At 38.7% G+C, this 12,844-nt stretch overlaps 1 protein-coding gene across 4 annotated transcripts in view; it reads left to right on the forward strand.

Moving 5' to 3' along the window:
* Positions 1 to 10,392, forward strand: part of SMC5 (structural maintenance of chromosomes 5) — a 49,636-nt gene extending 39,244 nt beyond the window's left edge. For all 4 annotated transcript variants that reach the window (XM_013301831.3, XM_005240696.4, XM_013301837.3 and 1 more), the window contains 6 exons: positions 481 to 576; positions 970 to 1,074; positions 1,275 to 1,394; positions 5,298 to 5,477; positions 5,571 to 5,666; positions 8,441 to 10,392. In XM_013301831.3, the coding sequence (XP_013157285.1) occupies positions 481 to 576; positions 970 to 1,074; positions 1,275 to 1,394; positions 5,298 to 5,477; positions 5,571 to 5,666; positions 8,441 to 8,581 (738 nt within the window). In that variant the 3' untranslated portion in view covers positions 8,582 to 10,392. The remainder of the gene's footprint in view (positions 1 to 480; positions 577 to 969; positions 1,075 to 1,274; positions 1,395 to 5,297; positions 5,478 to 5,570; positions 5,667 to 8,440) is intronic.
* Positions 10,393 to 12,844: the final 2,452 nt, after the last annotated feature.

A 12,844-nucleotide genomic window follows, 5' to 3' on the forward strand; every position in this document is an offset into this window, starting at 1 on the left:
TGGTCTATCACTTTGTTCTGTGCACAGAGGAGAGAAAATTTGGAATTCCAATTAAAATACATAGCCTTGTGTTCACAGAAATAGAGGCCATATTTTTCTAGCTTCTTGCTCTAATGGAGCAACACAAAAGAACTGAAATCTGGGTATGCCTACTTACCTGGAGGTCTTCCCAGCCTCTGAAAGTATTTGCATGGCTTAACTAGAATAGCCCCTGCCTTATACCAAGTCTGTGGGCATCTGTACCTTCACAAAGTAGGCAGCTAAGGACCAATTTATTGTGTATTTTTGTTATGTAGTAGCACTTGTAGCCTTCTTTCTCTGTTGGAATAGTTTGTGAGGGAATCTTGCAGAGTTAAATTTTGAATACGTGACATCCCAATTAAAAGTAATAGAATGTTTACGGCTTATTTGGTTTCTTTTCAGCAAGCGTGAGTCCTTCATTAGCATTGCTGTGTAACACATGCATCCTTTCTCATGTAGGCTTTTCAGGCTCTTCCCAGCACATTGGAGGAAATTGATGCTTTTCTGAATGAAGAGAAAACCAGAGCCTCCTGTTTCACAGGCCTGAACGCTTCAGTATGTTCACTGCTTCACTCTGCCCTCCCTTCCTTCCCGTTCACCCATATTGTACTTGCTTCCCACTCTGTGCTAGATCTCTTGGTATAATAAGCTAGACAGCAGGAACAATGTGCAGTAAATGCCAGATTCTGCATCTATTGGAATTTTAAGTAGGTTCTTCCAAAAGAACAGTGTGTTCTGTGCCTTTTAACAGGGGAAAAAAAGTTGCAGTAACCTGAAGGAAGCAATGCTTTACAGTTTCTTTTCTTTAAAGCTAGAACCGTATCTCTTTTGGTGTGCAGTGCAATAATCTATATAATTGTGTTTGAACAGAATCAGTACAGTGAGATTTTTACAGTCAAGGTTAGAATTGGCAAACATTTTGTTGACTGCTTATTTTTATTCTGGCAGGTTGTTGAAGAATACAATAGAGAGACACAAGAAGCACAGCAGTTGACGGAATATCTAGAGGAAAAGAAAAATGAATTGGATAACTATAAGCGAAACATTTCACAGGTAATTGAAATTATCACTTCTGTATCAGTATATTCTTATTCAAATAGAATGTACATACAGAAATAAAGGGTTTCCAAGTTGCCTGGAGTCTAAACTGAGATGTTAGCTTATGTAATTACATAATTTTTGAATTTAAATGCTATTTCTAAGGGAAAATTCAGTTATCAAAAGTGGTTTTACCTGGATATGTCTCCTTGTAGGTCAAAGAAAAGTGGCTAAACCCCTTGAAAAAGCTGATTGAGCAAATTAATGTGAAGTTCAGTAGCTTCTTTAGTTCTATGCAGTGTGTTGGTGAAGTTGATCTTCATGTGGAAAACGAGGTAAGATTTATTTTTCCTATGTAAAAATAACATCTTCTGCTTGTATATTGCTAAAGAAAAAATAAGTTATTTGGATTGTAGGAAAGATGTTATTTTTAAAAAAGTAACAAACTTTTACTGATGAACACACTTCCTTCATGTTAGTACTCTGATTAAAGGGAATAGAGCCTTTGTCTAGATGCATAGGACTTCAACTCGACTTTTGGAAGCTTGTTGCAACTTACAGAACTCAGTTAGAAGCATTGTATTTACTTTAACTCAGATTCATTAAGTTACTGATTTAATTCTACATTTTTGGCTATTTGTGCTATTCTGTTATCATTTAGTGCTAAATCTACTATTATTAGGTATTATATGGGTTTGGCTCTACAGGTAGTTTCTATTTGAGTCTGCTGGCATTTTGTCTGTTTCAGAAGTAGCAATCCTTTGGCACAGTCTGTTATGCCCTCAGTAACATTTATAGTCAGGGTTTACCTGTGATGAAGAACTTAAACCATCGATAGTACCTTGAGGAGAAATATTCAGTGCAGTGGGCTGCAGAGAAATTGGGTGTTTTGTTTTAAATTGATCTCTCTAATGATGAGTTTACGACTCGTGTAATGCATAGACTCCACAATAGTGAAAGCTGACACAAACATTTTTTCCTGTTGTAAATTACTCGAGCAACTTTTCTTAAAATATTTAAAATGTTAATTATTATCTGGGGCAGAGTAGTGACTGACAAGGCTCTCCACATGAACGGCTTAAAAGTGTTTACATAGAAATGAGTATTATGAGACAGTAGGACATTAAAACATGGATTTTTCAGTTCTTTTGATAGTGAAGTCAGATCTATATTACACAAATATCTCTCTTATCTAAAAGTCAGTTGGGAGGGAGTACACAAGAACAGTAAAGCAATTTAAAAGCAAAGGGAGTCTGGACTGTTTTTCTGAGTATGTTCTTTGGAAGGTCTTGCTTTTGTTTTGCAAAGATGGCAAAAATAGTCTGAGGTTAGCTAGTGGTACTGGGCCGATAACTAAAACTTTTTCCTCAAGACATCAACACCTATAATACAGAGATGGATAATCTGTTGTGGAGTTTGTGTTCCTTACCCTTCTTTGTAGGAGACTCTTTTGCCGTGACCTGTAAATATCAAAAGAGAGATGCCTGAGGCAGAATTGTGTGTGTTAGAAATATTCCTGTGATACTGAAGTTCAAGCCTCTAGTGTGCCCTCAGGGGACCTTGAGATCCAATGATGTCTTTGGTGATACTACCTACTGTGTGAAATGCTTTACTAGGTTCTTCCTTGACATCCTAGCAGAAACCTCAGTGAACATTCTGATGTTCCTTGGTAGCACTTGGTAACCAGAATTCAGGGTGCTAGCAGTGGTAGCCCTCACCTTCCTTGATTTCCCACAGAGAGTTTTGAGCATCGTTCTTGACAGGTCCTGGAACATCTGTCAGTTATATGAATTGGCATTCCCAGTAGTCTGGCAATAAAGGCCAAGAGGCCTTAGGTCCTGGTTTTTATTTCTCCTTATAAGAAGTTGTTGTGTTCTTGATGTCCCACAGTTGCACCACCTTCCAAGGAGTATAGCAAAAGATCTGCAAGTATCTGTTAGAAGAAACAGGAGCGAGGTTGTGAACTTAAGGATTTATTATTTCACTTCACTATGCTGAAGTGTTCCTGATCTTAAGCAAGACAGATTGTGGGTCTGTTGAGATTGCTACTTGATTGTCAGGATCAAATCCTACTAAAATGGAGAAAGTTCATCAATGCTATGATGCTGTTATCTTTGCTGATTAGTAGAATGTTTTATTAGCTGCCCTCAGCAAAATACAACCTCCAGAAGGCTTAGTGAAGGAACATTCATTTGTTTTGAAAGCAGGCCCCATGATATTCCTTCTGAGGCTCCTGATTATCACTCATGGCTATCAAACTGCAATCTACAAATCTAATAGGCTTAATTATTCTTCTGATAAGCTGCATTAAATGCCAAAGAACAAATTTCTTCCATAGTGGGGGAGAATGAAATGGTAACCAAAAGCAGCTTGCAAATAGTTCTATTTGCATTAAGCGTTGCTTTGTTCCTCGCATAGCGCTCCTTCTCAAGGCAGGTCATCAGTGTCTTTGAAGTGCCAGCCCATTGCTAACTGGGAAAACGTCAAGGGTGAGAAGGGTGACCTGTGTCCAAAATTGGAAAAAGATGGAACTTAGCAAATGTGTTTATAACTATGTCAGGTCTCCTTCATTCTCTCCTGAAGTGTGTATGCATTTGCTTCAGCCTCAAGAATTCACAGTTCAATGTTCTATAATACTAGTAAATCAGAAGCACCAGAGGTTTGTAGTACATGGAAGTAAATAGCAGTGTAAGACCTTAGGCTTTTCAGTCCTGAGGATCTTTGTCTGCCTGCAGGTGTAGTAAAACAGGAACACCAAAAGGTGACTTGTTCTTGTGATTTAGCGGATCAGCTGATCTGCTAAATCAGATCTGAGAGGATTTGATATATCTTCTCCAATATTAGATGCTGTCTGGTATGTACATTACTCATCCCAAAGCAGGATCTGAAGGTAGCGAAGAAGCTGAAAATTGTTCCTACAGACTTGGAAGTTTCTTAAGGCAGTCTTAAGACTAAGATTTGTTAATTTTTATTATAAATATTATATATTAATTATTAACTTATTATTATGAAGGCTTATTTGCTTCATGGTGGCTTTTAGACCTTGTTGTTCTTCAGAAACGCAAGCCCTGCAGTGGTACTCTGCTCTGCCAGGTCATATGCCTTTAATGACTGTGATGTGTGGCAATCTGAACCAAACTGGCATGTGCCAGCTTCTTCTTTGGTCCTTCATTGTCTTTTTGCCACAACTGTCCCTTCTAAATCAAGAAGTATTCTGTGAGTACCCATCAGCAATCATCTCCATTCCTTTCTTCTACACTGAGATTTGCAATTGTGTTATCAGAAGAATGTGATTCAGTGACCTCCAAGTGCAGGATTTACGTTTCCACAGTGAATATGCATAGACCTGCAACTCCTGTTCCTGAAACTTTTGAATCTTCCCTGTAGCTCTCATTAACTTCATAGATGCATATAAAGATTGTGTCTCATGCAGGCAAAATGGTAAACAATCAGTATGGGCTCTCTACACTGGGGATTGCCTTGCCATTCCTGCACTGAGTTCCCCTGAACTTCAGAAATATTAGCAAGCATTCCGAAAGGTATTTTTCCTCAAATCATGAATGTATTTCCTTGCATGGACCTTCTTTTGAACCCCATCTGTAATCCCCACACCTATGCATCATTGACTCAGACTGCTGACAAGTGTCACTTTTCTGTTAGAAGCAGCCAGGGTCGGAATCCTTGTGTGTGGTTTTCCTGAAAGACTATGAAATCAAAAATGCTGTCATGGTGGATTTTGCAGGGGCTTCATATCTCAATCTGCTAGTGGAGGAAATGTTTACTATTTAGTTAGACTGTTTGCTCTTGAAGAGGTTCAGATGGGATCTTAACCTACACACCACCCTGTCATCCCACTGTTCAAGCTGATAGCGTCATCTACCCTTGTGCATTTTTTACAATGAATGAGATTTGTAGGGGCATTGCATTCTGCTTTTTCTAGCTAAGAATTTTTTTTCTTGTCAATGTTCTTAATATGTATGAAATCTTTCTTACCAGGGATTCAGAAATTAAGAAATCATTGTCATGGGTGTGGTATTGAAAATTCTCTATCTTACAAGGAAAGATAAAGAGTTAAGGAAAACATATGCAATAGAATTAATGTATTGATACTAAGTTAAACCTGAGTAATTTGTAGACCCCTGTAGAACATTTGACATAAGTTTACTTTAATTTGCATGTCGTTACCAAGTAAGCTGTAGTACAGAGAAACTGAGTGTAACAAGTACTGGCTTTTATAGGAGGAGTACGACAAGTATGGGATTCGCATTAGAGTAAAATTCCACAGGAGCACTGAGCTTCATGAACTGACTGCATATCATCAGAGTGGAGGTGAGAGAAGTGTTTCCACTATGTTGTACCTGATGGCTCTGCAGGAATTCAACAAATGTCCTTTCAGGGTTGTAGATGAAATCAATCAGGTGAGGATCAAGTCCAGTACATAACCTCTTAACTATACAGATGCTTATGACATAGCAGAGAGAAGAAACTCTTTTCTTTTTTTTTTCTTTTAGGGAATGGATCCAATGAACGAGAGAAGAGTTTTTGAAATGGTTGTGAAAACTGCTTGTAAAGAAAGCACGTCTCAGTACTTCTTTATTACACCAAAGGTGCGTGGTGGAAAATGAAACTACAAGTTTAATGTGTAGGAGAGTTGAGTTTTGTGTGATAATATCCCTGTAAACACTGTATAACCTATCTGTGTTTTACCTAAGAACTTCATATTAAAAGATAACTGAGAGGATTTGTCCATTTTAAGGACAGTCCTGGGAAGAATTCAGACAGTTTATACCAAGGCACATCTCATAATGAACACATTCTGAAATTGTGGCCTCTGTGGAAGCATCACAGGTTAACCACCAGTGGACAGGGATATCATGTAAGAAGGCTGCCAAATGTAATGCCTCTAGCTCATACAGAATTGGGATTGTAGCAGGGACTGATCGCCAAACAAGTTATATAGTGATACTGGAACAGGCTAGTGCTGCTGATGTTGCAAGAATTAGAGGAATCCCATATGAATGGAGGAAAACTATTCGACTAATAATCTGAGAAGGTTAGAAAAGGTCAGTGCTATGCTCCGTGGAGAATGGCTTGAAGAGGACTTCCTAGTTCAGAATGGCCAGTGCTTAATTGTGCTCTTCTGTTATTGATTAGGTAATGTGGTGGTGTGATGCTATGGCTTGAAAGGACTAGTAAATAGAGTGGCTGCTCACCTGCACGTTTAACAGAGGCTAGTGTTATGCTCAACTTGATCTGAGATCAAACCAGTCAACATTACTTGTACACCAAGGAGTCAAGCATTCAGTAATGGGCTGTACAGTTTTTAAGATACCAGTTCTTCTGCATCCTGTACTTCACTGTGGTTTAGAAAATCTTGCTGGTATGTGCTATTCTTTTTTGTAAATAGCAGTTGAAGCACCTGAGAAAAGCCACCTACTGCATTTACCTGACTGAAAGTAGGAGGAAGGTGATGCTTGCTGTTCCTTCTGATCTTGCAGTATACTTACCTCTGCACAGTTTGGTGTCCTGTCCCCATTACTTTTTTTTTTCTGCGTTATCCTTTCATCATCTTATAGTTTCTCTCCTTACTGGATCTGCTTTTCTGTGCTCTCTCCTGCTTTCAGAAATGAGTGGTTTGGATGTTGAAAGGACAGAGATGGCTCTACTAACTTTAAAGCTTCCCACATATAAGGAACTATAGAAGATGACTGTTTAGGGTTCAGAGTCTGTTTAAAAAGTTGTGCTTATTCTTAAATTGCTAAGAATACAGAAGGGGGAAAACTGAGTGTACAGAACTAACCAGAAATGTTGGAGTAAAAACGAGAAAGCAAAAGTAAGAAACTTCAGAGCTTTAAAAACAAAAATCCATTTAACATCATGGTAAGAGAAAGATCAAGGAATGTGTTGCATCACTGTTCAGCAGCAAGAGATGATGTTATAAAGAGGTGGCTGAAGGTATTTCCTTCCTCCCTGTCTTTCTCTCTCAGCTGCAAGTAGGTGATCACCACTGTTAACATGATGAAGTTTTAACAGCCTACCACAAAGAGCGTTACCGAGGTAGCATTTCATGTAAAAGTTTTAGCCAATGAGATAGTTTGAGTGGTGAATCATCAGAGGGTAATTAAAAGGCTGTACAGAGCAGGCTGAGGAGAAAGTCAGACTCTGCTGTTCCAGTAGTGTACTTGTTGTTCCTGAGCCTATGCTATGTCATCACTTACTAGGAAGCAGGTATGACAGATTGTCATACTAAGCTAAGTTCTATATATGTATCCAGTGGATATGGGAAAAAGTTGACATGTTTTTTTTATGTTGACAATTCCCCTAGCTATATTTTTAAGCAAACTACGGAAGGGAAGGGATATAGATTAATATGCAGTAGAGTTGATTAGGAAAATTGTATTCTGAATAGTGATTCGCTGTCAGAATGAGTGGATGGGCTGAATGTGTTCCTGCAGAATGAGTCTTGGGTTTGAAAATCAGTATTTTTAATATCAGTTTATGCTGAAACAGATACATTTATTAAACATGCAAATAATTACTATGTTTGGAGTGAATACTGCTTTGGTGTGGAGGGCAAGATTAGAATTCAAAACAATCTTAGGTAAATTTATTTGAAAACAGGGTGCATTTCAGCACAGACAAGCATAGAACTTGGTATTTAAGTGGGAAAAATCAACAACAGCATCTGGTCTAAGGCATAAATGTCTAAATGATTGGGAAAGAAGTTACTATGGATGACAAGCTGAGCATCAGTTGCAAGTAAATTGCTAAAAGTCATTCTGAGCACTGCAAATAACTCTACAGCTTGCATGACATCTATCAGTCTGCTGGGTTTGTGCGTGACAAGGTTTGGATTATGGTAAATGTCCATCTTTGGCTGACACTTCAGAAAAGTAATACAGTGGGTGGACTTGCTCCAAAAGACAGCAGTGCAACTTTTAAGAAATTTTGAAAGTTTTGAGTTTCCACAAATAGAAATTGCTTAGCTCAGAGGAGCATGATGCTGAAGAGAGACATAATAATTGTGCCCAAGTAACTCTACCTCCTGCCTTGGAAAAAACAAAATACAGCAAATATTTTCTGCCCTTTGTGGATATGGCAAGAAGGTAATGACCTCATTTGCAGCAGGAAGGTACAAATTAGATACAAAGATTTTCTTGTAGTAAAAATAGTGAAGCATGGAAATTGCCTGAAGAATGAATGAAGTCTCTTTGGGGTGGTTGTCTAGGAACAAATACACATCATCTGTCAGAAAGACTATAATCCTGCTATATTGGCCTTTTGAGATTGAAGTCTTTACATGGACCTCCTGCACCTTTTTTAGAGAATGAGGAACATACCTTCTAGCTATTTTGACTTCGGGTTTTGTGTTTTTCACCAGCTCCTGCAGAATCTCACCTACAATGACAAGATGACGGTGTTGTTTGTTTACAATGGACCTTTTATGTTGGAGGCAAGCCAATGGGATTTAAAGGCTTTCTGTAGGCGGCGACGGCGACTTGGAAGGATGGATGAACAATGATATATACATGTGTATATATAATGTGTTCTTGGAACTTGTTGAAACATCTGGCCTTCAACACTTCAGAAACTGTGAAAGATGAGATCCTGTAAAGAATTGATGATTAAGAGTTTTAATTCTTAAAACTTGTGTAAAAGTCTAACACTTTTAAAAATGCGTGTTTTATTTCAAATATTTCATAGTGACCTCTTTCTCCAAATAACCTACTTTTTCTCAACAGTGTTTTAAATAAAAAGGAAGTTTCTGGTATTTTGCTATGTTATTAGTAATGCAACATCAGAAGTACAGTTAGTTTTTCTAGGTTATACTGGACTAATTCTTCTGGGTTTTTTGTTGGTGTTTTTTTTTGTCCAAAACCAGGCATTTGCTTTTGGTAAACAGTGTTCATGTCTTGGGGATAAGTTGTCCCCAAGTCTTGGGGATAAGGCTTCTAACACAATTAAGCATGTTCTCCAAACTTTTCCTGTTGAAACAGAAACTTTTTGAATGAATGAAGGTGATGTATAGGAAGAGAATGGTTTGTAAGTAGCTATGCATTGGATTTTACTTTGTGAAAATAATACATGAAGTTAATACAAAGAATATACTGTTCTTAAAATAATATACTTTAGCTCAAAAATAGTAAATAAAAATAATGTTCCATTTTATATTCCTGGAGGGAGAAGATCTGTATTTTTCTAGCAAGTCTTTCTCAGCAAGGAGACTTAGAGCCAGTTTTTTTGAAACAACAAGCTAGTTAGCTTGCAGAAGTAAAATGAAGCAATATATAACTTTATTATTTTTAAAGTAAAACTTGGTATGTTTTTGGTGATAGATGGAGAACCTGCTGATTTCATGTGTCTGTTAAAACCAGGAGGCTTTTTACAAGGGTTCAGCTGCATTATATTCAACAGATAGCCATAAAATTCATTACTGGTGTTTTGGCCATAGCTGTTAAGCTCTTGAAAGTACATGTCATCAACAGAATGCTAAATACCTAAAACAAGGTACAGGTTATTTAGTTAACTATTGAAAAAAAAGAAAAACTTAATACTGAACTGTGAAGAATATGATTTGTAAAGAAATTGAAACTACAATTGGTATGTGAAAGGTATGTAAAAATTATTTATGTCCCAGAACAGTCTGAAAATATGCAGTATCCTTGTTTTCATGGGGGAAGTAGCCTTCAGTAGAATTCTATACAAAATTTGGTCTTCAGTTGATTTTTGAGTGGAATTCTTTTTTTTAACAGCATCCTGTCAATGAACTTTGATGGAATTGCTATGTTTGGATTTTTACATTAGAATTTTACAAATAAAATAACCCACTGCAAAATACAAGCTAGGATCTGGAAGGTTTCAGATACTAGAAGTTAAGTACTGTAGTTCTTGTTTTGAACAGCCTTTAAGGGAATAGAGAACTACACATTCTTATATCACAGGCTACTGTTGATCAATGGAGCTCTTGTCTGACTGTGAAATGAGTTCCGGGAATAAGTTCCATGAGGATTAGTGTCCAGACACAAATATTTGACAGAAGAACGAAGAGTGTGGAAACTTGGGCTGTATTCCAGGGATTGAGTGTGCCAGCAGAGTGTCCTCCACTTAATTGAGGCTACAGGCCTATATCTGTCCACTGTATTGCAAGATCTGGGTTTTAAATGTGTTCTTTAATGTTTAAAATACTTAGCTTCTCATAACCCTGAATTTTTAAGGCTTTTTCCATTCAATTTTTTTTAAAGAAATAACAGACATTCTGTTTGGTCTCTGAGGATCACTGTATGAATAAAGTACTATTTGTTTTCACTGTCTAAATAAGTGAAACTACTTAAATGGACCTGTGTAGGCCTCAATTCTTCTATGGGTAGACAGCACTGAGTATTCGTAATGCTATCATCTTAGAGCTTCATGGGATTTTTTCCTAGAGTTCAGTTCCTTTCTCATGTTTCAGGCTGAGGTAGATGAAATGTAAGTCACTTATTTCAAGAGGATGGCACTTCAGATCCATTCTCAAAAATTATGTCTTTGGATACGTGCCTGCCACACTGCACAAGTGAAGAGGATGACTGGCTTGTGGGTGTGTTCCTTTTCCTTGGAGGTCTGTCAACTATTGACCAGAGGTCCTGATTTCAACATAACTGGCTGCAGCCTTAACATGATGCTGTCATTCATGTTAACTTAGCCCAGACAGTGTAATGAGCTGCAAAACCAAACCACTGTCACATTACTGACCAGTACAGCTTCACCATCCAGCAGCTCTCCTAGCTAAAACCTTTAAAAAAGAACTGTAAAACTAACTTTGTATGTAAAAGTGGCCATCGCTATTTGTGAAGTGGGCTATACAACATGACTGTGTGCCTCCCATACACATGTTCCTGTCGGTAACCCGCTAATTCACGTGACGGGTGCATCCCATCCACATACAGAGAACTTCTGGCTTAGAGTCTTTTGAGCTGGATAGTGTAGTCATGAAAATACACACTGAGGTGTTCAGTGTACCTGCAGTGTTGTTAAGCATTCCTTACCTGTGTATAGGGTGTTTCCATGCTGCCAGCTTTCTTGCTGTTCCTCATGCTTTGCTCTTCAGCCCTGCAGGGACTCTTGCTGTAACAGCCCTTAGAATTAATCTCAGTGTAACTTGGAGAAGGCAGGATGAATGGGAGTTTAGGTTAAATACAGATGTAGTATCCAACTTTTCCTGCTGACTAGACAGGACTTCTCAAGAATGTAGAAGTGGCAAGACCCCCAAATAGTCCTGACAGCTGAAGTATTAATTGATCTTTTTCCAAAAATAAGTACTTTTCCCTGTTGTTTAGACCAGCTGAAGTTGATGGCAAAGATCCTCTTCCACCACCATCTGCAGTTCTGACAAACATCTGTGTCTGCTCATGTACTGAGACAAAGAGGTAAAGCAGCAGAAATCGTAGCTTACTGTGAGAAATAGAAAGATCTTGAGGAACCAAATACTGAAAAGCACTTCTAAATCACCTCTGACTGTGTTTTATGGCTGTAAATGGCACTCGTGCATGTACCTGTTGTTAACTAGGAGATTTGTTTAGTCGGATGGAACAGCAGACTCTAATGAGGAAGGGCCCCTTGCACAACCACAGTGCTTTTAACATGCTTCCGTGAAGCTTAGGGTTTTATTGGAAGAAAAGTAAGTGAGGTGTGTTAAGGCTGTTGCTGACTGGGAACATTGATTCTCCAGGCTGTGGAGTTAGTGAGGGGTAAGACACACAGAGCTGGTCTCTGCTGCAGGATGCTTACTGAGGAGTATGGCAGGTGCTCTTTAGAGGCCTGGCACCTGCTCCAGGCCTGATAGCAAAATTTACTTAAGAGTTAACACTGCTGGAGGCTCTTGTGTGTGGTTCATGCTAAGAAGCCCCCTCATATTACTAAACTCTCTGGCTGTTTCCAGAAGCTTCTGGACCATCTTCAAATAGTGCTTCCTATGGATTGTAGAAACTGACTTGGGTTTCTTCCATGACTCTGCAGTAACCTGCTTGTTCCTTAGCAAAGCCTCTTAATTTTCTGAACATCTCTTATAACAGGCCTTAATTTTCACCTGCTGTCCCCAATTCCCATGCCATTCATAGTGTCTTCTTCAAAAAGCGTTGAGTAAATATAGGTAAGATGTGGAATTTGTCATTCAATTTTACCAACACTTGCATAATGTTAACATGTTGTTACTGTCTGTGCTGTCCGTGCATAGGCTTTGGATAGTGGGGTTTACCCTGGGGGGTGAAGGCAATGTGAGAAGGAGATCTGTGATTAAAGATGCTCAGTGTTTGCTAAGCTGAGCAAGGGTACTGTGGGTGTCCCTGGGGGTTGGCTGAGGGATGGTCCCATCCAGTGCATAATTCCTTCTCTTGTCCCTGCACCCCACAACCTTCAACACCACCTGTACTGGGAAAGGAGCACCACACTAAGGGGAAGGGGCTATATTGGCTCAGCAGTATTTAGTAACTGTACGTGAAAATGTATTTCAATTTCATGGAAGTTGTTTTGATGCTGTATGCATCGTTTTCCTGTCTTTATTTGGCCTGCTTCTTGAAAGGTGCATTGTAGTTTCTGCTGATTTGATTGACACAGTATCTGATGGGAGGTGTCTGGCAGGAGAGCTATGTCACGGGCAGTAGGGGGAACCTTAGCATTCTAGCTTCACTGTAAACAACTCTGAGCCAGAATTACTGTCTTCAGTTCTGACTCACTGAAACACAATGCCCAAATTAAATTTTCCTAGAACTTCTTGTTACAGAAGGATTTTTTTCCAAGTACCTCACTA

The sequence above is a fragment of the Falco peregrinus genome, chromosome Z, assembly GCF_023634155.1.
Source record: "Falco peregrinus isolate bFalPer1 chromosome Z, bFalPer1.pri, whole genome shotgun sequence".
In the NCBI taxonomy this organism is placed as follows: Eukaryota; Metazoa; Chordata; class Aves; order Falconiformes; family Falconidae; genus Falco; species Falco peregrinus.